The following is a 27232-nucleotide window of genomic DNA, read 5'->3' on the forward strand; positions in this document are numbered from 1 at the left end:
TCTTTCAGAAACAGGTACTGTAAAATGCCGAGTCTGGTAGAGCTTTACCCTTTTCCATGTCCTTGATATTTATGTTTAAGTCCACAGCTGGGGATCTGTTGTACCCATCCCACAGATAAAATGTGAAGCTGTCTTGGTTCTTGGACCCTATAGCTCCTGTATGGACATATCTCACATGGTTCATATCCAGTTCTTCCTGAGTGCACTTCATTCCAGTTTGGAGAGTCATCCAGCTGTGGCCTACCTAGAAAGAATAAACATCCTTCATTAAACAGATAGTCTCCCTTGCATCCTCCCCAGTTAATTGTATTTCTTTGCAGACTGTTAGTGGCAGCTACCTGGCTTCCCTTCTAAGCAATAGAGTCTTCTGTCGTAGTAAGTTTGGAAGAGCATTAAATAGCTGGAGGTGTTCCCAAGCAGCTATAAGGCTGGAGAAGATACAGTGATCATGAATAAAATGGAGTAAATGGAGTTTAGCCACTTTTACTCCAGGAAATACATTTCTGCACACATCTCAATGAGACACCAACAAGATGAAAATGAAATGGTTCCTGACCCAGCTTATGTTTTCTATTTCTTAACTTCACAAAGCTGCTCTTGGTTCTATCCTAAACCATACCTCAAGGAGTATCAGAAATGAACCTATGGGGAACTTCAGGGAAGCACAGAAATTTAGAGCCCCAGAGGTCCTCTGACAGAAAAATGTGAATTGCCCCCAAAAATTTCCTGTTTTTCTGAAGATAGCATAGTACCCTATATGGGACTGACCTGTATATTTGACATTCAGCCTAGTAACAGTGTCACTAGCTTTGGAGCAAAGGCTATCAAGGACAGAGAGCTCAAATACATGTCGGTACCCTATCTGTTCAAACTGTCAGACTCCAAGCAGTAGCTGTCTCTCACCCTAGTCTGTGGGACCCCTTTCATTCACAAGTCTCATGTGATCCACAGGGGTCTTGCAGGGATCCAGCATCAAAATATTTTGCAGGCTCACAGATCTTAGAAACTGGGGGGGAGGGGGTGTGTGTCTATTTTCCATTATTTTTCTATTATATAGGCATGCAATTAAAACCAGGCATTTTTTCTATCTTTGTTCCTGTGGCTTATCTTTGGTCAAGAGATGGTCATCTCTTTCCTTCCATTTCTAATCTTATTTTCTGCCTTTCCTTTTGCTATATCCTTTCCATCTTCTTCCTTTCTTCCCTTCCTTCCTCCCATACTTTTCTTCTAACTCATGATTTATTACTCGGTCTTCCACACACATCTCTCTCCGTTATTTATGAACCCTGAAGTAACTGAAGTAATGGCTTACTTGTCACTTTTTTTTGATCAAAGACTTCCCCCCCCACCCCACCCCCACCCCCTTCCCAGCTTTGATGCTTGGTTTTCCCCCTCCATGGGCTGATTCTCCCAGCATCTCTCTCCATTGTCACCTCAGATGATCTGCCATGCTTTTCACCCTCCCTCTCCTTCTTTTGAGGATCTGGCCTTTAGTGTCAAAGCCTCTGGGACAGCATCATTTTTTAGTTCAACCACTCTTTCAACAATCAAACTGGACACAGCGATCTACTTCAAAACATGACAGACATTTGGGAGAAAAGGAAGGTGAACTTCATTCTACCCTAAAAAGGGAGAGTTCTTTGCATGCCTGCTTTTTTGTTGAAGTACAAAGACTAACCTTGAGCTGAAGCTGACCATTTTCTGGAAGTCTTTCAAATAAGTAGTAAATTCTCTCCCTGGGGGTATCTTTATCTTCCGCTGACAGAACAGCACTAGAAATTATTCGAGTTTCACCCATGTTCACCTCTATATCATTTTTCCTGCAAAAATTGAAAGTCATGTATTGATGCAATAAAAGAAAAGTAACCTTTCCAACACATAATTTCTCTGCCAGGAATATGGATTACCCAGATACTGAGAGAAATGACAACTGCAGAAAGAATGGAAGGAGGGTGCCTATTTCAGTTCAAAATAGAAAAAAAGCAAACAGGGTAGACCAGCTTCTCCTTACAATGGCGAAAAACAACAAAGCAGATACCTACAACAACCTGGGATTTACCATGTTTGTCTTCTTCCCTTGGGCCCTATTCTGCTTACCTTCATACAATTTATGAGAAGAGGACAATGTAAACCAATAGGCTGTATTATACGTTACTGCTACTATAGACCATAGCAATACTGGCTGTAATGAACTGATTGTTCATTAGAGAAAAGACTGTCTTTCAAATGACTAGTCTATCACTGCTCGCCTTAATCTTTAAAGACAGTTACAAAAACCTAACTGACTTCTTCTCTATGCTCCCCATTGCAGATTTTTTCCTTGGTTCTTGATTCAGAAAGGTAGGTTAAGGCCACCTGTTCCTTGGCAGAAATGACTATCACTAGCCACAAATAAAATTTGAGGCAGCTCTGGGAAAAAAATCCCACATAGTTTGAAATTCAAGCAGACTCTTGCTCCAGGATGATTCTCAGATTGTGTCTCCTCTGTTTCCATTCTCAGCTAGTAACCATCCTCCAGTTTGCGTCTGCACAGCCTGCTTTATCATTTTGCTGTTAGCTGTCTTATATTTTTGCAGTGTAGCAGTTGAACAATATTATTAGACTATATAAAAGTTTCAAGGAGGTTGGAGGGGGTTCAGCATATTCACTCACCCCAGGGATGGGACCTGCTTAAGCTAATCTGCCCAGGGGCCATGGAGCAGGTTGGGAAAGGACAGACTCCTTAGGCATTTGGGCAGCTAAGCTCGGGCTGGACACAACTGAACATGTGCAAGCCATGCTATTTCAAAGGCCAAATACAGATAGATTTTTACAAGATTTGCTAAAGACACATTCTTCATATGACAGCCCTTGCCTTTGCCAAGCTGCGAGTGCCTGCTCCAAAGCAGAGTGACAGCTGAGATTTCCAAAGAAGAAGTTGTCACAATTATTTACTGATTTTGGAAAACACATTTTTTATTCTCAGAAAGAGTGGAGATTTTTTTCCTGAAGTTTCATATTCAAACTGATAGGGATATGAGACATAGAAATCTCACGTTTGGCAAAATGAGAAGCAAAGAAAATGGAGTCATATGACAAAGGATAGCAAGTCATAGTAATGACAGATCAAGCAACCTTAATGATTTGCTCATATCAGCAATAAACATGCTGGGACTATGCAAACAGAAGGACCAGGTGTCTGACCCAAACATTGTATGAGCCAGGAAGAGAAGATTCAAACAAAAAAATAAGTGAAGATAAACACATTTAGCTACACCCTGAATGCTGTCTAATCCCAACTAATTTTTCTGCATAGCAGTTAGTTGTTTAAGTCCTTCTAGCACCCACATGTCTCATCTTGAGAAGAAGCTTCAAGGTAAATGTGTGAGGGCCTTACATTCCCCAAGGGCACTCCTTACTATAGGACACAATCCAAGAGGTGACAGATTGAGGTTTTGGCAATCACTGTGAATAAGAGCCACTGTTTGCCAGCCAAAAACATCCCATCCCAGATTCTTCAGTCTGTTGACCATAGCTAATGGAGATGAGAGCTGAAAATCCCTTGGGGGGAAAGGTGCCCGCAGATCAAAAGGTGAGAAAAAGCTTACAGGTGTTGCCAAATGTTCACCTGTAAAACACTGCAGTGGCATAAGGGAGCTCTTACCGCACAGGAAAGATGTGTTGGCTGAATGTGGCAGCTAAACCACTTCAATGCCAAACTGAACATGTTTTGTTAAAGCACTACTGTTTAACCGCTGGCAGCATACTGCATCTCAGTGGAAGAGTAACAGGCAAGAAGCGGTAACTTATTACAGTGAAATAGCTGTTTTGCGAGTGGATGGCTCACTACGTGCTACTGTTCACCAGAGGAATGGCAAATGGTGAGATCTAACATCGCCAGACAAGGCAGCAACAGTTTCTGGATCTAAGTGGGCAAAGGTAAAACCACTTGTCTTCTTGCGCTCCATCACCTTCCTTCAGAGAGAAAGGGTGGAAAATGTCGTATCAATCTTTATCATGTGATGAACTAATAGGCAATTATCAGTAATTATCACTACATGATGTGAATACATAAACTATACCCTTTATCCTAACTAGAAATGGACTTTCTCTCTTAGCATTATGTGGTGCTTGATAATCTTTCAACTATAAAACTAGCATTTGTTAATGCAGGAAGATCTACATGGTAAACAAAACATTCAAAATTCACTGCAATGGGAAATTTAGGTCAGATCTGAAGGTAGGCCAAATATCCTGAGGGATCAGAAGTTCCCACTTTAGTGGCAGACTGCTTAACAGGCTGTGAGTCATTTCCAAAATGCAAACTTCAGAGGTTCAGAGCTATACCCCCCAAAGCCTTTGGGCCCCCAGTTCCTCATCTGCTTGCCTGGGGCTGGAAAGCAGCCGGGAGGACAGAGGCCCTGGTACTCTGCGGCAGGTCATCAGCTACAAAATGGGGATCCCAAGGGACAAGCTCCTTGTTAAAATGTGCAGGAGGTTCAGCTCTCTCACAGCCAGCTGCCTATCTGCAAATGGTCTGCCAGACAATTTCTGACCACATCTAATTCATTTACGACTCCTAGTTTTGAACCATAAGGGAAGTTAGTGTGTACCTTTTCAGAAATTAAATTAGGGGTGAACAATAGTTTTATAATGGAAAAGAAGAGAATCATTAAGCTGAAAGGCTTTCCCCCTTGAGGCAAGGAGGCATCAACTTTGTGGACTCTCCCATGCCAAAACCCAGAGCTGCTTTTGGAGAGGTGTTTCAGATAAGCGGTTGCCCACGGGAAGGGGAAAGCAAAGTAACTGCAGTCGATACCATAGTGGTCAGTAGCCAGCAGAGGTGTGCAAAGATCAGGGCTCTCTTGCAAACATCTTGAAGTAGGTTGTGAAAGACAAAACAAACATGTTCCCCCCGTTTTCTTTTCTCTGTTCTTTTAATGTTGAGCAACATTAAAGCATGCCCTTCTTTCACTAAAAATGTTTTTGTTAAACAGGCTGATAGAGACCCACATGGAAACATCTGTATTAACATTTGTCTGTGACTAGTTATGGCATCCTCTTCCCATCAGTCACCAATTTGCTGTTTTGATCACTTTTAGATCATTTTGTCTGAACTCATCCCTCTGTCAGAGACAGGAACATGTGGCTTACTTGCTCAGCACTGGTTTCTCATCATTAACTGGAATGACCTTTACTGAAATGGTTCTGAGGACTTTATGTTTCCCATCTGATAGCTGGATTTTAAAGCTGTCAGTGAGGTTTTCCGAATTGTCATGCATGTACATCAGCTTCATTCCTATGCAGGGGGCAGGGGGAAGAAAAAAAAAAGGGGGGGGTAGAAATTAAAGGAACAAATAATCTGACTCCTGCAAAATCTCTCACATCATTTCACTCTTCTTCCATCACCCATCTCCCCTCCCCACATACCCTTGTCACAGCAAGCTTGTTTCAGCTACCAAAAGATGAGCTTGGCGAGTCACTGCTGCTCATTAATCTAACAACTTACTATTGAAACAACCTACTATTGACTCAAAGACACCAGCCTGACCTGAGTAAGGATTGACTCCCTTCACAAAAGAGTGTCTGCCAGTCTGAAAAAGGCACATTTCTTCTCCTCTCCTCATTCCAATTCATTTTGAGAGGGACCATAGAAGGGGTGAGACTATCAGGCAGCACTTTTCTGTGCCTTAAATAATCCTCAGGGAGCTTTAAACAAGTATTGGGGAGGGCAGCTGGCCTTGTGGCTGTGACCATGGACAACCAGAAGATCTGGGCTGGAGGTGGCTTGGCCACAGTTGTAGACAGGAAAAAAGAAAAGCCAAGAAATTGGAAGAAAGTAAAGAACAGGATTTGGGAGAGCTGAGGAATATGGGGTGGGGACATGATATTTCTGTAGGTTCATATTAGACAGGTAGAGAGAAGAAAAAAATCTTTCCTCAGGTTTTTGAGGGCTGAACTGCAACCTGAGTGGCAGGATTGAATCCATGTCCCTCTTTATATTGACAGATCCCATATTTCACTGAATGGCAACAGTCTGGAAGAATCCACTAGGTTCTTGGCAGCATTAAATACACTTTTTGAGTACATATACTTGAAAGAGCTTTGCTGCTTCAAACCAGGTTAACTGATCATGCTAAGCTATAAAGCCCCAGTTCGTACCTTTATAGTTAGGTATATGAAGGTATGATGAAGGTATATATTGCAGCCTTTCAATATATAAAGGAGGTTTATAGGAAAGATGGAGAGACACTTTTTACGAATACCTGTAGTGACAGGACAAATGGCAAGGGTTTTAAACTTAAAGAGAGTAGGTTTAGATCGCACATAAAGAAAAAATGTTTTACAATAACAGTGGTGAGACACCAGAAGAGGTTGCCCAGAGAAGTTGGGGATGCCTCATCACTGGAAGTGTTCACGGTCAGGTTGGATGGGGCTTTGAGCAACCTCATCTAGTGGAAGGTGTCCCTGCCCATGGCAGGGTGGTTGGACTAGGTGATGCTTAAAGGTCCCTTTCCAACCCAAACCCTTTTGTGATCTATGATTCTGTGTTCATTTAGAGCAATATTTAACCCTATGATCAGTTAATATGTTTTTAAATCGGTCTCCCTGTCTCTGTTCCAGGTGCTGTCAAACATTTTGAAATCTGTTTGCTGATGTGTTACAATATTCCCCTTATTTTTTTCAGATGGTTTCCCTAGTTATATTACTACCCTTTCTGACATGTAGGCCTCTCAGGGTGATTTTATTGACAGTTCCTAAAATGAATAGACAATATTAGCATTAAATAGTTTAACTTATATTCCTAAACATTGTCTTGGAAATACACATAAAGCAAGTGAATAAATAAGTGGTGAAGGTTCCTTACTGTGCCACCCTGCCTTATTAAAGGAATGAATGACCAATGTCAGAAGAATGCTGCACCTACCATTCCTCAGTAGCTCCATGGAAAAGTCATGAACAAGCAACTCATGGCTGTGGTGGTCATGGTTAATTAGCTGTTTATAGTGTAGAATATCATTGCCATGAACTCCATTAATAAGGAACCCATACCACGGTCTCTGCACAACCCCAAATACCAAACAGTCTTGAGGCACATCCAGATCAACTGCATTGATAACAGAGAGATCCAGCTCTTTCATGTCGCCCTCTTGAACCTGAACATGAAAGAAAAAAATATCCAATTCTTTTACATGAAAAGAAATTATAGAATTTAACATTGTTTCCTAAGTAGGGTATTTGTCGTGGTTTAACCCCAGCCAGCAACTAAGCACCACACAGTCACTCACTCACTCCCCTCCTCACCCAGTGGGATGGGGGAAAAAATTGGGGAAAGTAAAACTCGTGGCTTGAAATAAGAACCGTTTAATAGAACAGAAAAGAAGAAACTAATAATGATAATGATAACACTAATAAAATGACAACAACAATAATAAAAGGATTGGAATGTACAAATGATGCGCAGTGCAATTGCTCACCACCCGCCAATTGATGTCCCGTTAGTCCCCGAGCGGCAATTCCCCGCCCCCCCCCTTCCCAGTTCCTATACTAGATGTGACGTCCCATGGTATGGAATACCCAGTTGGCCAGTTTGGGTCAGCTGCCCTGGCTGTGTCCTGTGCCAACTTCTTGTGCCCCTCCAGCTTTCTTGCTGGCTGGGCATGAGAAGCTGAAAAATCCTTCACTTTAGTCTAAACATTTACTTAGCAACAACTGAAAACATCAGTGTGTTATCAACATTCTTCTCATACTGAACTAAAAAACACAGCACCGTACCAGCCACTAGGAAGACAATTAACTCTACCCCAGCTGAAACCAGGGCAGTATGTTTGCATATAAGTGTATCTGTTTGTTTCCTCCACCCCTTTCCTAGTAGCCTTTGAACCAGCTACTGATTTCAACCAGTTTAAGAGACATAGAGTAGTAAGTGGTTACAGTGATGAAAGGACAAGGTGAGATAAGGATTTGGTATCAGCCCCAATTAATAGAAAAGTTGTTAGGTAAGTAAACTTCATATTCAGTGCTAGGGAATGCACAGAGGAGAAAGCCTTTAAATACAAAAATATAGATAAAAATATGGATGCATATAAATTTATGCACATACATGCACTTTTTACAGTAAGATAAGCTTACACTGCCCTAGCATGGTGGTCACAGAATTATTATTTATATTAAAAGCAGACTTCAGAGCGCGGAGAGGCTATGCCAGGAACACAAAAATCTCTATAATAAAGTTTAAAAAAGCTCCTGAGAAAACAGAAGAAGCATAAAGATATTTCTGCTTTCTAGATGACTTATTTGTTTAAAGATCTGAGCCTTTTATTTTCACTTAACTGCAAGTTACCAAACAGAGCTGTGCACTGCTCCAATCCCACTGAAGATCTGTCTTACAGATTTACATGGGATTTATCTGGGCTGTTTCCTGAACTAGGCTGAACTACACAAAGTAAGGTAAAGAAGCAGAGGAACAGGTGTCAGAACAATGTTCTTATTTATATTAAAGAGTGTTTTCTGGTATAAAGTAATTCTATGACAGGCATTTTGATTCTTTCCTTACGGTAATATTCCTTGCTATGAATTCTGGGACTTCATCATTGGTTGGGTTGATCAGCACGAAAAATGGCATCTCTGCTGAGCGATGAAGCCCATCAGTGACATAAAGTACAAAGTGGTCTGCTGTTGGCTCCATTTGCATGTGCCTGGCTTGTACATAGTTTATGTTCAGGGCTTTCAGGTGCTTCAGCTGAAATGAAGCTAGAGATTTTAAAGAGATGATGAGTTAGCACAATCTTTTCTTGCCTTCTGGTCTTATGTATCATTAAAAAATCTGAAACTTTGTCCTTCTTCAAAGGACAAATAACTTCAATTTTATAAGTTCTCGGTCATTTTGTGGGTGAAAAAGTTACACTGTACATGTTACAGCAGGACACAAGCCCTTCCCCTGAAACAAAAATGCGTTCTTCTGCTTCTTGTGGGACTGTGCAACTTCATACTCCTCAGTTCAGTCTGCAGAACTAAGCCCAAATAACAGGTAGGAAAAGATCTGAGGTCTAAGCAATTACATTGATTGTTATTTGACTGACAGACCAGGAAAATGGGGACCAAAAGGCTCAGCAATTTTGAGTGTCCATCTGGAGACACTGGTAAAAGCTGGTAACATTACAGAGCATGCCACAATCTGCTCTGCTGAGGATGAAACTGCCTTACAATGTTTGAACATGGACAAGGGGAAAGACCCAAGTCAACTACCATCTCTACCACTTCTGTAACTTTGCCTTGGAAACTAACATAGGACCCAGGCTTTTCAAATTCTCAGCTACAGCATTTAATTGACAGAACTATAGGTGAAGGGAAGTGCTGGAGCCTTGCCTGGGAGTGTAAAGGGGGAGGCAGAGAGAGCAGATTAATGTCTCATATCGCCAATTCTAATAGATTGCAGCTGGAATGCATAAAACAGGGATTGGCTTGTTTACTTCAAGTGCCAATTCTTCACATTTGCAGAGCTGTGCTGTCCCTTTGAACTCCTCCCATGCAGTCCCACTGCTCTTCATTTGCCAGCACCTGCTTTCTTCAATAAGCCCATATTAATGCACACACCTGCAGCTACTTCACCAGAGCCCACCACACAGCCCTCCACAAGCCCTCTGTATTTCATTTGCTTGATTACCATATGTCGTTAAGACTTACCTATACTTATACCAATGTTACTCTTCTCAAAACCAGGAGAAGGCAGTATATTTTCAATATAACCAAACTGGGGAGGAGAAACCAAGACAAACTCTAAGTCATCTGCAGTGGTGTCAGGGTCAGTAGCAAACAAATGGTTGGTGGTAAGGGCTGCTGAGGAGCCCTCCTCCACCACAAACCTTGCACCTGCACACAAACAATATGATAATCATTATTGCTTATTTATCTCATTTGACTGTTGTTTTTGTTAACAAGAATGGAAATAATAACTAAGCGGGAAAAGACAACAAATAGTGAGTTATTGAGGGGTTTGGGTTTAGGTTTTTCTTCTGCTTACACCATCAACTCTCCTTTTGCCACCATGTAAGTAGAGAGGAAGAGGATCATGAAATTATTTTACTGATAAGTGAATAGGTATGGTTTATGGGCTGCTCAAAATCAGTTGTTACCTCTGTTTGTCAGAGCATTAATTACATGAAAGCTGTTATGAATTGCTCATAATGAACAATTTTTCATGCATCACTGCTTAATTTGCCTGCTGGGACAATGCTTCATTTCCAGAACATTACTTGGGTGAGAGCCTGCAAATTACAAAACTACTCATACATATGCTTAAATATTCTCTGAGATACATAACATATATGTGATGCTTACAAACAAATGACATTGAAAAAGACAAGCTTACAGAAAGCATACCTTTAGTATGTATAATACAGACCTCATCCAAAGCCCAGGAATTCCGTGGAAATTGCTCACAATGTGCTGTTGTTGGACTAAAAGTACACTACCACTATTTCCATTTTAACTGAGAATTTTTGATCCTGAAGAGTACTAGTGAAAATGTGGCTTCACATCTATTAATTTGATCCATTACATATCTAGCCTAGATTTGTCTTTATTCACCAATAGAGTTAAATATAGGTCATAAAAGATTCTCTCCCTTCATATAAGGGCCAGAGCCTAAATTTCTGTTGTATACCTTACATGCAAAAGTAGATATTTACATTTTCGCATTGTGTAAACCTGACAATTGTCTGCACCTAAGTGCAGTTCAGGGACAAGATATCGCATACTTTTACTCAGACATAGCTTACATATGCAGCAATGGACGTGTATAGATGGAGGAGAGCAGATCTGAGCACTCATCTCTAAACACATGATTTAAACATGCAGCTGAAGAGCCACAAGCAGTTACTCATACTTGCATCTACAGCTGAATTTGGTCGTTGCACTGTACCAGCAAAAGAAAAAAAATATTGATGGAAATTCTGATCCAAAACCTTTGTATGCTGATCTCAGCTGATTCTTTCAGATGCTAAAAATCAAACAAACAAAAACCCTGAGTCTTTAGCCATTACAGTACTGTGTAGCCCACATTACAATGCTATAGTGAGAGAAAGCTTTCACCAGTTTCAATTGACGGAGGCTGATTGTCCACTGGAAGTACAGTTATGTTAAGGTCATATACTGGAAATGGATCATGAAGCGGAGCTGGAGGAGGAAGAGGTCCGTCATAACAGCAGTCTTTCACATCTAGGCCAGCTTCACTGTCAGAGACAATGAAGGTTAAGATCTCAATGGAAGGAGTCAGGCCAATCTCCCCACCTGGAAAAAAAGTTGCAGTTCAGAAGAAATATTTTACCAAAGCTTCATGAAGAATAATTTTGTATCCTGCAAGGACAGCCTGCAGTATTTGAAGTCAGAAGAAAACAGCAAAATTACTAGAATTCTTAATTCTGGCTGGTGGGGGTGCTGTTTAGTTAGGGATTTGGTTTGTTGTTTGCAATTAATTTTAACCAGCTTACTTCTATTCTAGAATAAAAGGGTGTAGAAGAGTATATGACTGTTAGTATTACTAATAGTTATAATATTATTATTATTGCAATGTTATATTATTATATTGTAATAAAATTGCTAATAGCCCTTATGATTCTGTTCTTTGTGCACTAAGGCATACGCAGAATGTACATTTGTGCAGAAAGAGAGGGTTTTTCTGCATTCCTTCTCAAAGAATGTAGGAAAAGATCTTTATTTTATACTGTCTCTATGACAAGTGGTAATATCTATGCTTTTCCAGAAGAAAACATTTTTGCATACCAAGAAATGCATGTATCCCTATATGCCTCTTATCCCTACAAAATGGACTATAACACGGGCTATGCTTTATTACTATACTGTATATTATGCCTATATGTAATCACGTTCAAAATGTGGACTGATACAGCATAGGACTGGGAACTGCCACCCCTTGCAAGAAGCATCTGTGGTTGAGTCTACTCCAGTTCTCAGCACTTCTGGCAGCCTGTGTCTTGCATTGCTGCAAGATATTACTGAAAGGGAAGGCACCCTCTCTTGCAGTATCTACTGGCAGCACATTTAACATGTAGAAATTTGGGAATGCAAAACACAGGCACTGCACCCTTAAAGGTCCACTTCTGCCCTTCATTGCCTCTGCCAAACAGTGTCATTGAAATAACATTCCTGTTATCTTTAGGATGCTGAGGAAAAGTTTGTTACGGGTGGCCATAATAAAGTATCTCCTTCTCTTCTCAAATACCAGCTGTTCATTTTAGGCAGTGCCAAGCCTGAAAATATCTCATATATTCTCCATGCTAGCACAAAATTACAGACTAATTACACAGAAAACCAGAGCCTTTGAAAAAAAAAGACTGAAGCTGTCATCAGAGGTGTGGAAAAGAGAACCCCTTTAATGCTAATGAAAGGATGAAATTAAGTAGGAAAGGGGGTTAAATGGCCCTTGATTTCTGTAACTAAAAAAAAGAAATATTTTTGGATTTTAAAGATAAACCCACAAAAATAACATATTTTTAGCTCTGTGGTTCTCTTGAAGAAAATCTGAACATCATTTATCTTCTGGTACAGAAATACTATAAACTGTCCAAAGGTGGGTATACATCTAGACTGGAGAGGCAACCAAGAAGTACCTCAGGTTGTTAGCATTTCTCTATTAAAACTTGCCATGGTATTCTTATTTACAGCATTTCATTATTTTATCTAAACATGACTATGGAAAAATGTCAAAGTTGTTTTTAATGTCATGAAACAAATAAAGAGACTATTTGGTATCTAATTTAATAGTAATTTTGCCAAAAAAAAACCCCAAGTTATTTTATCAGCAACAGTGAAAGAGATAGTCCAGGATTATGATGCATTCATGTACTCATTCTAATATAATTTTTAGTTCAAACAGGGACTTGGAGAACACATTAATACATTTTGTTTTTGCATAACATTAGCTCTCTTTTGAAGCCAGCTTACTTTTTTTCCCTACTCAAAACACACGTGGTTTCTGAGCAGTTCCTGCTGAGCTTCTGCAAAGATTATATGGATTCAGGTTTAGGTTTTCTGCTAAAAAGTCTCTGACCACCTTCCAGTCTAATTCTGTCCTTAACTCACTTACTAGTGTGCTTATATGTGACTAAACCAGAGATGACATCAGCTTGGGAGAAACGATCCACAGCAACGCCAGCTTTCCTCACTATCCCATGGTAGGGCTGGCGAGCCAGCATAAACATTAGTTTCATGTCATCACTGTCTGCATCTGTGGCATAAATGTACTCCGAGGAGAGGACTACTTCTTCACCCTCCAGGCAGTGGAGCACAGGAACAAGGCCTGTGTGCATAACAGGTGGCTCGTCATTCACAGGCAACACCTAATCAGAAAAATAATTTAGGATCATTTATTTTTCATTTCAGTGGAAACATGTTGTTTTAACACATTGCTTTCCAGCTACATCGAGATCTCTCTATGAACAAAATGAAAACAGCTGAATTTGGGTCACTCTTAAAATTCAAACACAAAAGTAAACTGAGCTATATAATTATATCTTGAGAAAGAAAACTCACTCACCATATTTAAGTAGAGAGAATAATTCCAGACAGAAGAACCCAAGCTAGAGCAAGCACGAATGCTTTTCAGCTAGTACAAGCCAAATCTCCTCTCAGATTTGCCATATAAACCTGAAAGCAAGGGTTGAAATGGAAGCCTAACAAATGCATTATCTTCCAGTTTCCAAGGGAATGCAAAGACTTTCAGAAGGCAAGCTTTGCACTCTTCTACACAGGCAATTGCCTTCAGCAATATGCAACACACTGACCTTGACCTGTAGGATGAACTCTACAAAGTGGATGCCATCTGTGGCTGCAAAGAGGATATCATCAGTGAGAGACTCAGAGCCATCATGCCGATACCTGTGAAAAAAAGAAGGACTACACAGGATTCATACAAAGAAGCTATGCTTTCTGGTCATGCCAAACAATGTGGATCCCTCCCAATATAAAAAGCTGATCCCTCTGCAAAGGTGTCCATCTAAGACTGCTGATTCTGAATCAGAGTGTCTTCAGAGGGCTTGTAGGGTCTCCCAGAAGAATAAAACCTCCAAGATAAACCAGACATCAACTGGGAAAAAAGGTTTCACCTGAGGTTTTGTCATCTATGTTCTCGCTGCTTGTGAGGTGTCTACCAAATGTGTATGTCCTCACTGCAGTAGGTGCCATTTTCAACTAACAGATGGTAACAGGGTCAGGGAGCTCTAATTCTGCGTGTGTGTGGAAAGTTGAGTCTTGTTCTTGGCACAAATACAGCAGCAAAATTTTCATCTCTAGGTTAATCAGAGTTAATACAAGTTTTCTTGTAAAGTAACCAAGTTCAATAAACACAAAACTTCCTTAAAAGAAAAAAGGTGACAACTATTGCCTTCTTCACAGGAACTACATGGCTGAGTACAGAATTCACCTCCTCATCTGCATGGGGGAGTGCTTTATAGAGAAATCTATCCACATCAGATGTGGTCACTAGCTCCTGCTTCCTGGCCACACGACAGCTTGGTTTCCACAGTGACCACTGTGGTCCAGAGGCTCAGCCAGCAATCTTGGCCTGGAGCAGCTCTGCCAGAGCCATGCAATGGTGAGTATGCCTAGCTGTAGCCTCTGCACCTCACACCACTTCACTGCAGGGCTTTCACTCATCCAACTGAGAGACTCAGCCACCGCAAGAGGAAAAGGCAGCCACTCTTCTAACCTGACTGCCAGGGTACGCAGGTCCCCGCAGGAAAGACTGTCGCCTTCATTCATGATAATGCCATCCATCTCTACTGTCCCGTGCTGAGGCTGTCTCTGCAGGAGGAGGAGGAGATGCTCCCGTTTCGTGTCCACATCAGAGATGAGAATGTGCCCCTCTGTGACAGGGCTCAGGCCACCCTCTTCCACTCTCAAATGGCTTGTAAAAACCTGCATGGAGGAGAAATGCTGAACTCGCTTTTCTGCTGCACCTCCAAATATACACCAAACAGGGCAGTTTCAATTTGCTCTGGTATGAGGATGTGTGATACCTTAAAAACCAAAACACCAAAAGCTGAACTCTTTTCTGCTGTGTTAGGAAAACCTAAGGAATTTACTAATAGTAGGCCCTCATACATGCAGCCCAGTCCTGATCCCATTCACAGAGGCTCCTGGCCCTCACACGCAATAGGCAACACAAAGAGGAGGGATGCATTTTTGCTAACCAGGGTGTGACAACCATATTTTTGTACAGCCACACAGACACCGAAGGTAGCCCTCAGCTTGTTTAGCACAAAAAATCACCTTGCACACTCAGCAGACTTCACCTTCCACTTCAGTCTCAATGCGGGCTACATGTAAGACTGAAACCCTGATCCCATGGAAGATTTGTTTTTTATTTAAGTCAGATCAGGACATCTCTCTGCATTTCTGTTTCTACCCAAAGACATTTCCAAGTCCTTCCCTCTCACCTTCACCACCACCCTACCTCTGGGGCTTGATTGTCCACAGGAAGAATTGTAATATTGAAGCAGATCCCATACAAAGTGCCACCATGTTGATTGCTGACAGAAAAAATAAACTGGACTTGCTGCAGTTCAGGCCCAATGTCCTGCAGTGGCGGCATGTAGGCAACTTTCATATAGTTCACAGCATGCTGCAAAAAGAGAAGAGGGGTGCAAGTAAGAAGAGATAATGGGAGTAGCTGTAATTCAGGACATTAGTGACTTTTCTCATCCCCTGATTACATGTTATCTGAACTGTCAAAATTAATTTCAGAAAATTTGCATGTACTCTTTACCTACTGGCAATACCTTCATTAAATCAATCTTTAGGTATGAATCAGGTGAGTACAGGTGCAAATACTCAAGCCTTTAGCAAAAAATACACACATGGTTTCAAAGTGGTAACAGAGGCAATGGCCTTACCTTCTTGATGGAGCCCTTTAAGAATGCTGGTCCCAGAGCCTTTTCTAACTGTGACTTTAAAATAAATAATTCATCAAAGCATAGCTTTTAATGTAATGTCTCTCATAGCAGCTGAATTTGCCCTCATCATTATGAACAAACTGCACATCCTGCCTGCCCACATGAGGGCAGACCAGTGAAAGAGGCTAAACTAATCATCAAAATCTTGCATCCAGACACTCATATTAGGCATGTGATTAAGGATTTGAAGGCTCAAAGCTCTCATTATGGTACTTCAATGATCACCATTATGCAACCTTAACCATACAGCAGGATATAAAAGAGGGCACTTTACTAATATTCATAAGACATCTGTCCAACTAGAGAAGCATGAAAACTGAACAACAAAATCCTGAAAAAGGCCTCTTCCAGCCTGTACCATATCTATTGGTGGAGACACTGAGAAAACACAGGAAACGGTCAAGGGCTCATTTCCACTTTTTTTTTTTCTTTCCTCTTAACAGCATGCTGGAGCCAAATTCAGCCTACCCTAAGCAACTGCAGCCCCTGTTGGTTTCGGGAGAGTTGTGTTTACATATTGCAGAACGGAAGCATGATGGAAATCTGTTTTAAAAGCTGGAATCCAATTAGCAAAGTTTTGAGCTTCTTAAGCAGAGGACATGATAGTACCGCTCCTCATTTTTCACCTCGTTTTCCTGTCAAAAAGAAGCTGTATGCTTGTAACTTTTAAAAATTGTTTAGAACTGGTTATGGTATCAGGTAACATAACAAACCTGAGTAAATGACCGCAGTGCAAGAGCAGTAGGATCTTTGACCAGCTTGGGGATGGTGTCCACCATAAACAGCTTCCCAGCATCTGAGTGGCTGTACAAAAATACGTATGTCACATCCTGGTTAGCAATACTGAGGAACAGGGAAAAAAACAGTCACATAGCTCAATCTTGCACTTCAAATTAACTTCCCACTCCCAACTGCATTGAAAGGAAAAATGTTTTTCTTTCTTCTATCCTTGATATTCATTTAAACATTATCACAGAAAACTGACAACAAGAAATATTTTTCAGGCTGGCTGTGAAAAATCATTGCATACCTTACAAGCAAGCTCTGGGTTTGCTACAAAGGTATCTCTGCACACCCCAGATACTATTCTACTATTTACACCACCTGCAAGTCTAGTCCATCACATTGTTATTACTTACACACCTGCATTTACCTTTATGTAGAAAAATTAATTACTTCTGGATTTCGCGCATCTTATAAACTTCTGAAATGAACCAGTTTCCAGCAAACCAGCTTTCCAACAGCAGTAACCAGCAAACTGGATAACCATGCGGCTATTTGACTGAATAGGGAAACAGCCTAAACGTCCTTCTGCCCCAGCTGCATACTGATCCTCTGTTGCTTAAGGTCAAAATTGAAACTGTTGATCTTCAGCTTAAACCATACAGTGGCGGGATTTTAAACTTTTTTATTTAGCAAATTGTTGCCGATGTTATCATGAATTTACCAGCATCAGTGACATGTAAATGGCTACTACACCCATTCATGCCATACCCCTATTGCCCCGATAACCTGTTCTGCCTGCATTCTGCTCCACAGCTTCCTGGTCCAGGACCAGGAGTCCTTCACAGTGCCATAGTAATAATACATATCCTAGAAAAAGCTGTAGCACCTCATCTTCTCAGGAGCAGGCCCAGGTCAGCCCCACTCTATCAGTTAGGAAAGGTGCTGTGACTTGTGCTCATGGCTGTACAGGATCCCACAGGCCAGTGTAAAATGCAAGTCCAGCAAAAGGAAATAAAAGATTTCAGGTGCTTTCCTCCTTCTTATTTCTTGCTGGGCTATGCAATTTTTTTTATTACTCTGTGTATTATTTTGTTGCTTTCAGCAACAGGACATCTGCACCCAGCTAGTGTCACCTGCACTTTAAGCAAACAGATGAAGAACCTGAGAGACAAGCATGCCACTGCCCCTGAAGCTGCTTCTCTTACATGGGTCATTGCCCTGTCCCACCTGAAAGGAATGGCAGGTCACACCTACCCATGCGTGCAAGAGAAAAATGGGGAAGTGGTTATGGTGTATATGAGTTCCCTGCCTTGCTCTTCCACATCTATGAAGTGGAGATGTTTCTTAGTTAGGTAAGCGATCTCAGTCTCCTTAACAACCAGGTGACGAGTCACTCCTGAAGCTTCTCTGGGTGGCTGATCGTCCACAGGGATAATGTGCACCATCATCACCTGAAATCAGGAAGACAGTAAAATCAGCAGCCATTCCTCTCAATAAAAGAGTGTCCAAGCAGCTGTTTATAAACATGCACACACAGAAGTTATGTGGACCACTGGAATATGAGTTAAAGGATGTGGCTGTCATGCCATATCATGACCACATGAGTAATGGAGATACACAACAGTTAAATGCAAAGCCTATGAATCTTAGCTGTTTCCCTTTAAATTAAAAGTAAAGTTAATTTCAGTATGTTGGACTCCTGAGTGAAATAAATAGTCTCTTCTCAGTTGGCTTTAGGAGGGCTGTTTAGTTTGTTTGTACCATCTCCAAATCTAATCTATTTTCAACATTTCTTTTTACACTGTAGGAAAAAGTCTTTGCGATGGACTCGTCTTGTAGGGTTCGGCGTTCGGAAGATCTCGCGATGTCACGGAAAGTTAGAGGGTTAGTCGCAGCCTTGTGATGTACCTGTAATCCCGCCTCCCCTTGTTAGTATAAAAGCAATTAACTGCGCAATAAAAGGCGGAAGTTGGCGCTCACACTGTGTGTGTTATCTGTCTCTTTCCCTGGTCTGGGCCGACCAGTGATCTAAGCGTGGCACCTTGATATGTAGCGAATGCTACATCGTCTCTCTGCAGCCAGGCAGAGAGAATTACCCCATGAAAAGCAAGAATAAGGGCTAGCTCTGAAGAACATTGTTTGTGGTGATAACCGTGGTGATGGCAAACAGAAAAGATCTGTATCAGTTTGTCTTGAAAGTCTGTCAGAAGCTGTAAAAGCATCAGGCATTTGAGGGAAAAATGCAAGACTCTGCCAAAGATGCTTCAGTTTCATACCTGTGGCTCTGAGAGATTGGGGGGGTCATGGCTATCACACAGCACAAACTCAAGGGAATCTTCAAACACTTCTCCTCCCAAATGATGATAATAAATTATTCCGTTAAATAGATCCCTCTGAAGAAAACTGCTGACAGAATACCCTGTTGAATTGAAGAATATATCTTCTGTTGAGCAGTGCATGATTTTAATAATTCATTAAAATTATCCATTAGCTGTGCAAGTAACTGGTGAAGCATAATGTGCTCTTTCTCACCCTAAGGCAAGCCCTTTGAAATGTTTTCTCATTGTGTTCCATGTTTCCTGAAGATCATCAACTTCTTTTCTATGTCACTTAAAGATAATTCAAAAAATGAAGCAACACAGCAAATGGGCCTAAATCCCTGTTCAGAGGACAAAAGAGAATTTGCAGGACTAGCAGCCTCTGCAGTCTAGCACAGGAATTTCTGAGTTCAGTTAAATGGAAGGAGAGCTTTAGAGTCATCTAATAGCTTTGAACTTGTCAGAGATGCTTGCAGATAAAATAAGTCCTGAGTAGCCCAACATTTCTGGAGGATAAAAGTACAGTAGGGAAATAGATTCAGAAAGGCAGACTTATGGGATAAGTCATGTTCACAGGTATAGTTACTCTGGTGCAGAGGCCAACTTTAATTAATGATGGGGATTTACACTATAATAAAGGAAGTCCAAATTTGCCATGATTTGTCCTGAGACAGAATAAGTTGTCTAATTGTAACATTTAATGTAGTTAAAAAAGGAGGGAACAAAGAAAAGCGTGCTATTGTGGATGTGCTTCATTACCTATCAAGTTTGGTCCTGGATTCTTCATGATTTCTCCAGCCTGTGGTGGCTTGGTAATATTGAATAATATGTAATCATCACTGGAATCCATGTCAGAAGCATGAAGCATGGAGCCCTGAATCAGGATCGTCTGTCCCTCATGAACTTCAATGACTACATTGCTGATAAGAAATGGAGGGCTGTCATCTTTAGGGAGGATATTGATTGGAAACTTATGGCGAATACTGTGGGGGCCATCGAAAATCCTAAATACCACAAAGTCCTTAGTAGAATCACTGTCATCATGATGGTAGTGAACAACTCCAGCCTGAATGTCAGAGACTGTGAACATGAATCCTTTCCCTCCTGTCAAAACAGTGGAAGAAAATGCATCAAAAAGGTGCAGTTCACCCCAGAAGAGAATCCTTCCACCAATGAGAATGTTATTAAGGGAGAGAGAAGGAGAATGCATTTCTCACTAGAAAAATCAAATGTAACTTCACCTACTGGAAACAAGTTTGTGGAATTTGGAATAGTTAATTAGAATGCAGAATTTGCAGCTGTGATAGCAGATAAAATCCTCCAAATGCCCATTGCACTAAAGATAACTGGAGATATCAAGGATTTTTGACTGCAACTGTTTCCTCTTTAATTTCAATCTCTATTTTCTTCTCAGAACATTTTACATGTATTTTAAGCATCAAAGAGAATATCCTTTGTAATTTTGGCTCAGCATTTCATTGCAAGTAAATAGTAACATTTGTGGGTCTTGTTTTTTCTGCATTGTTGTGGTTTAAGCCCAGCCAGCAACCAGGCACCATGCAGCTGCTCACTCACTCCCCCACTCCCAGTGGCATGGGGAGGAGAATCAGAAAGAAAGTAAAACTCATGGGTTGAAATAAGAATGAATTAATAACTAAAGTAAAATAAAATTTAATACTAACAATAATAATAAAAATATTGTAATAACAATAACACAATAATAATAAGTAAAATGAATATAATAAAATATTCTTAAAACAAAACAAAAACAAAACCCAAGAAAATACAAGTCATGTACAATGCAATTGCTTGCCACCAGCTGACCAATGTCTGTGCAGCAATCTGCCCCTCCCGGCCAGCTTGCCCCAGTTTATATACTAAGCATGACGTTCTATGATATGGAATATCCCCTTGGCTAGTTAGGGTCAGTTGTCCTGGCCATGCTCCCTCCCAGTTGCATGTACACCTGCTTGCTGGCAGAGCATGAGAAACTGAAAAATCCTTAACTTAGGAGAAGCACTACTTAGCAACAACTAAAACATCAGTGTGTTATCAACATTATTCTCACACTAAATCCAAAACACACTGTACCAGCTACTAAGAAAAAAAACCTAACTATCCCAGCTGAAACCAGGAAATGCATATTGAGGTTACTGTCTATAATAAGACAATTTTACATCTCTGCTTCACCGGACATGTTATGCACACACACAAATATTCAGGCAGGTTAAAGGTTTCAAGAACCGCAAGCTGGTGCTGGAAGAGATGATCTCCCCAGGGCCTCCAAGGAAAATATTTTTTTGCCCTCCATGCTGCGTAACAGCAGAGACACACACCCACTGCCTTTGCTCCTTACTTGAAGAGAATTATGGGCAAACTTTAGGATGGAAGAATAAGTGCCTCACCACCAAATAAAAAAACCTGTTAAAGGTGACGGAAGACAGGGAACAACACCATACGTACCTCTTTCTTTCTGGGCTTTCCTTTAGCTCTAGGACTGGCATTACCAAACCCAACAAAAGAGCATTCAAAACATTGGGTTGATTCATTGTTCCCTGCAACTAATGGGAATCCCCCCACTGATTCAGTGGGCAGTGGCTCAGACCACTTGCCAGCAGGATTGGAATTATGGTGCAGTGGAGGGCTAAACCTGAGATTTCCTTTAAAGTTTGAATATCATTTGGTGCTTGCTAGACAAAAAAGGCAATTGCCAGAAATTGTGGTGATGTTTTCCTTTGTGTGTGTCTACGCAGACACATAAAAGAGAATAAGGCACAGTCACTGGAGAAGAAATATCTACCCCTGGCTGGCCCACAGGAGGCTGAGAAACCCTGGGGGGGCTGCGTGCAAGGATGGGACGGCCACCACAAGATGGGCCCTGGGCTCTGCATGCTCCTGCAGGCGCAGCTGGTCTGCTGCTTTATGGCCTGCAGCCTGCAGCCTGCGGCCTGGCTGGCTGCACAGCCAGCCCATAACACCGTCTCTGGGCCTGAGCCTGTCTAACACTGCTGACACCACAGAGGTCCTGTTTGTAGGGCTACAAGAGGATGATTGTGCAGATGCTGAACTCCTTGGCAGTAGTTTCCTGAGATGAAACATACTTCTGAATAGTTTCTGTTTCCACTGAATTCCAAATACCCGCTTGCTCTTTTCTTTAAATACTTGCTTTATGTCTCTAGGCTGTCCATTTTACAAGAATACATTTAACTATCAAAAAATCCAGCATCTTTTCACACTGCTAACAGTGGAGTGACTTTGTTTACCTAGCCGTTTTACCAAAGAGAGCAGCACTCTGCTGACTCACGAGATTGCAGAGCAAAATTAGAAATATTGACAATGCAGAAGGCTAACGAATTAGAAGTCTAATTTAATTACCACTTTTTGAAATAAACTTTGAAGCTGCCAGTAAATAACAACCGTATCCAAATGTTGCCTGTATTTGCCAACAGATCAAAACCACTTGGCATTCCTTAGCATCTTCAAGCAAAAATGCAAGAAGTGAAAATACAGTGACTGTGTTTCACCCAGGTTGTGCCTGCTCAATGAAAGCACACCTGATTTCTTTAAAAGTTCAGCTTTGGGGTGTAAAAGTACATTAAGCAAGTAAAAATGTCAATACTGCGTTTTTCAGTACTGGGTGGGGAAGCCGGGACAGGCAGCCAGAGCCTGGCTGGCCAGTGGCCCAGCCAGCTTCCCCCGGTGCGGGGCTTGCTCTTCACTCCAGAGAGGAAAGCTGCAGAAGATGCATTCCCATACCCTGGGCTTTCTTGTTTCCTTTGAGCAACACAGAGCAATATAAGGCTATGCTGGTGTTTCTCTTCATTTTTGCAGTGGCGTTGCAGCACTGTCTCTTGGGGAGTTACCCATCCTCACTTAGCCTTGGTGAGACAGGGCAGCATCAGGCCCGCTGCACGCTGTTACGAGCTGCATTAGCTCACTTGGGCTGAATTCACCTCCAGTGAAGAAGCTAAGAACCAATTTCATTTTCAAATGAAAGTGGTGTCTAGGCAAAATGCCAGACTTACAAGTATCTCCCATTTAAGGATGTGGACAGCATAAATACATGATTTGCAAAAGTATCTAAGCTATGCAACTGTCTTTATGAGCTTGTGAATTTTTTAATTTCTTACTGTGCATCCAGGTATTTCCTTCCACCCCTTCATTCCCTTGTAAATCTGACTCTTAAGCTGGCAGCCCTCAGCAGGGAGCGACATACGACAGACTCAATGTCTTACTGACTGTTGTGTTATCATAGCCAGTTGTCACTAGAGAACATGCTTCCAGACCCTCAAGTCAAAGTGATTTACCTCTCACTGTGAGCCGCCCATGGTGTAAGCCATCGACTGTGACCAAGCGAACATTTTGGATGTCATCGTTGTCTACAATTTGGAAGTGTTGCCATGTGATCGGTCGGGATTGCCCTTCCAGGAGATTGAGGCCTGCAAAGAGCCGAGTGTTATTTCACTGAAGCATCTGCAACATTCAGGGCTGTCAGCATCTAACCTTTCTAAAGGTTTTTGCAGTCAGGAAAAAAAGCATGTTTAATTCCACCTACATACCTACCTGTGACAGACATTTCAAGGCCAGCTTAAAAACTTGATAGCAGCTTTTATTCTGACATATGTTGCCTTAGTCAACTGTCTCTAAGGAACTTTTTTCAGAGAAATAACCTATTCTGGTTCCCAATGATCTGATAAACTAGCTAGGCCCATTTCTGGACATTTGCACAAACCGGAGCATTGCACTTGCAATCTCACAACTGAAACTGGGCACTGAGCTTCCCTAGTGAGTCTGCATTTAAAAACATATATTGATCTTCATGATGGAGGACAGTATCTGTTCTTTTTATGCAGATAGTCATTCCAGATGGGGCTTCTCTGGGACACATGAGGCCTCTCCTTCTCAGCTCATTCCCTCTTCTACTGTGAGGAGACTGCTCTTTCTCTGGTGATAACTTCAAGACTTGTTTGATCTTATACCTTTGCCTTTTGATGATTAAATATCAATGTACGTTTCACTCTAGATGGGAGAGCCTGTCTGCTCTCCAGTGCAGGCATTATAAATCTATTTGAATTAGCCTTAAACCTGCAAAGGTTTCCAGGCTTCAAATGGCTGGTTGTGCATCATGCTCTTTTTTTATAGTTGTTGATTTTTTGCAGACTTCCACTTTAAACAATACCAACAAGCCTTGGTCTTTCCCACACACTACCCTACTACTCCTATTTCATCACCTATTTGTCTTTACTATTTATACTTTTCTATGCCCAGTTCGTTCTTGAAGAAAATGCTATATACAGAAATCCCGATTTTCCTGTGCCTCCCTTTTTTCTTTATTTTTCATTCCAGTTAAAACTTAAGATTTTTTTCAAGTTGTTGTAATGTGTTCCCCCCAAAATGGATAAAGGGAAAAAATAGATTTACACTCCCTCACTTTAATGTTCCTTAAACTCCAGGTATAAATCTGAATTTTAGAGCTTTGTCAAATGCCTGTGTCAAAGCATTATAAAGTCTGTAACAAAATAAACTGAGGAAAAGAGATCTCACCTGTATTCCATGAAACCCGAGGAGCGTTTGTATCTGTTGTTCTAATAGAAAGATGCACAGTGATTGGTAAACTCCTTTCAAAGTAGAAGTCATGAACCTCAAACTCCACCTGGTATGAAAAGAGACAAACTGTTTATTTAAAAAAAAAAAGAGGCTGAAGACCAGCTGTACCTCAAAACACGTATAGTGTGTTCTTACCTGAGAGATCTTAAAGTCTTCTGATAACTTATTGACAAATGAAACTTGATTTAGCTTCTAAAAAGAGCCTTTGAGGTTCTGCACTAAATTAAGTATCTGCCTTCTGTTCTCTTTACAGTGAATGCTAGGAAAGTTAATTTGCAATGCATGGAAATTAATAGGAAAGATAAGCATTTTCACAGTTGTTTGGGGTACAATTAACTCAGTGATTAACATAATAATTTTTATAGTAATAGTACCTGGGGTAAGGTGCACTTCCCACTCTTTTAACATATGTAGGACCAAAACAAAATATGAAAGAAAAGATATGGACTAACACAGGAAAAATAAAAAAAAGAAAAAAAAAGAAAAGAAACTCTTGAACTGTCAAATTCTTGAACCTATGATCAAACAATGCTGAAAGCAGAATAGAGAAGAGGCACTTAAGGAGCAGCTGGTTTGATAAGATGACTGATCCTCATGCTAAGGAAACAGAAAGAAAAGAGGTTTCTGTGATAGCCAAGGTTAAAAAAAGACAAGCCTTGTCAGCATCAGGTGCTGGAGTTACTGTTACTGTTCATCTGCTTTCCTGTCCACCCTTTCTTCAGCTTACCTGGCTCTGATTTTCTGTCTCTTCAGTTCCATTTAGTACCAACCATTTTGTTTTGTTTGGGTTATTGCTTAACAATCTTACAAGTTAGTTATTTTATAACTTATAACTATCAGCATATTTATATACTCCTTTAACTCGTTTTTCTTCCTTTTATATCTCCTTTTTAAGACTGTTTCTCAGAGTGCTGGCACACTACTGAAATACGCAAAATATCTAGCAGTGCTGATTACTGAGAAAATAAAGTAACACTGTACCCAAAGTAGGAGACATTCACTGTCAGCATTCTGTTGCAGATCTGGAGGGAGCAACATCACTAGGAGCCAACACGAAAAAGGTAGAAGTGGAGCTTTCTTTGCTCCCATAAAACATAAACGTATTCCTGCAGCCTTGGTCTCATAGATCTGTACTGTTTATTTACTCACTTACTCCAGACCCTGCAGATAGAAGCCTGCTCTCATCATTTGCACCATGTTCTCTATGTTAGTGACATGCTTTTACTCCTCCCGGTGGGAACTGTTAGGAGTTGCTTTTTGTTATCCCTATACCTCCATTGCAGCAGTAGGGAGGGTGCAAGATCACATGGCAATCCTGACATAGTTGGTCCATCTTTCATAGCTTTATGTATGTCACCTGTCCACAGGTCACAGGGATCAGTACTGTTGCACAGAGATAAAAGTTGTGTGGAAAAGGTACTACTGATCCTTCCAAAGGCTCTTAGTTAGATCTACAAGTAGTGTTATTCCCCTGCTCCCTTCATAAAAAAATAAAAAAATAAAAATAAAAAAAAACTGTTTAGATACTGTCAGTCAGAGAGGATAAAAATCTTTCAGTGCAAAGAAATTCTTAAGTAGTGAGCAACAAATACCTGATTTGTATTAAGACAGTTAAGCTGATGAGTCATAGGAGAAAGTGGTAAAAGATTTTACCTCTGCTCCTGCATTGCATATGGTTAAAGAAACTTTTTTTTTTTTTTCTGAAAAGTATCCATTACAAATGAATGCATTTATCTACAGCTTACTGAATCTTAAGGAGATGAAAACCAGCAAATGCTCATGCATTACACTGTTACCTCATAATTCTTCCTCTCTGTGTGGCTGTTATTTGGAGGCTGATAAGCAATGAGCATGTCACTGAGATCTTTCCATGTGAAGGAGCCAACAGCTTTTGTATGGTCAGATAGGTGAGTGATGAAGCCCTGTGGAGGTGGCTTGGTAATGTTGAATACAAGCAGGGACTTTGGAGTTTCGTTGTCTTCAGCATCAACGGTTGTGGTTGTAATGGGGGTTAAAATAAATTCATCTACTTCCAGGATGAACTTTGCCATTGGGGCCACTTTGGGTATTTGGTTGGGAACAGCACCTTTAATCTGAACAGGGAGCCATGCATACTCAGTCTACAACAGGAAAAAATGAGACAACTGAAAGAGCAAAGTGAAGCAAACAAAACAAATTCCATTACCTTCACATAGCTTGTTGGGGTACATGTTAAAGCAATAACTATTTTGAAAAGAAAAATTGAAACATTTTAATGAGAAATAAAGTAAATATTTAGACCTCATGAAAAGTTCTTCCAGGTTCACGAGTCTTATTTGTGTCCTTAATTTTGGGTTGAAACAACTTGCTTAATTTGATGTGAGTTTAATGAATAACTTTACCTGACAGAAACATGCACAAGCCATTAATTATTATTAACTGAATATGTTCGAACAGCTCTTAACTTATTAATTACTATGTATGTTGAAGTCAGTATAGCTCATGCTCTATAAAAAAGGTGGAATTATGCTAGAATTAATTTTGCTGTCAGGCTAAACTACTTATGTGTGCCAGTAAACAACCAGAGGTGTTTCTCTGTAGCCGTAATTGTCTAAGCATAGAGACATGGAGATAATGCATTTCATTTGC

General features: G+C 40.8%; 1 protein-coding gene across 1 annotated transcript in view; it reads right to left on the bottom strand.

The window, feature by feature from the left end:
* Nucleotides 1-27232, bottom strand: part of FREM1 (FRAS1 related extracellular matrix 1) — a 96545-nt gene that overhangs the window by 31152 nt on the left and 38161 nt on the right. Inside the window, exons 10-27 of the mRNA XM_075020664.1 lie at nt 26401-26724; nt 24542-24650; nt 23305-23436; nt 19757-20101; nt 18956-19098; nt 17934-18130; nt 16667-16757; nt 15455-15622; nt 14708-14916; nt 13785-13878; nt 13088-13340; nt 11074-11271; nt 9667-9852; nt 8537-8733; nt 6908-7136; nt 5134-5278; nt 1679-1820; nt 49-244 (exon numbers count right to left, since the gene is read on the bottom strand). Of these exons, the coding sequence (XP_074876765.1) occupies nt 49-244; nt 1679-1820; nt 5134-5278; nt 6908-7136; nt 8537-8733; nt 9667-9852; nt 11074-11271; nt 13088-13340; nt 13785-13878; nt 14708-14916; nt 15455-15622; nt 16667-16757; nt 17934-18130; nt 18956-19098; nt 19757-20101; nt 23305-23436; nt 24542-24650; nt 26401-26724 (3358 nt within the window). The remainder of the gene's footprint in view (nt 1-48; nt 245-1678; nt 1821-5133; nt 5279-6907; nt 7137-8536; nt 8734-9666; nt 9853-11073; nt 11272-13087; nt 13341-13784; nt 13879-14707; nt 14917-15454; nt 15623-16666; nt 16758-17933; nt 18131-18955; nt 19099-19756; nt 20102-23304; nt 23437-24541; nt 24651-26400; nt 26725-27232) is intronic.

Source organism: Buteo buteo, chromosome Z, assembly GCF_964188355.1.
Source record: "Buteo buteo chromosome Z, bButBut1.hap1.1, whole genome shotgun sequence".
NCBI lineage: Eukaryota > Metazoa > Chordata > Aves > Accipitriformes > Accipitridae > Buteo > Buteo buteo.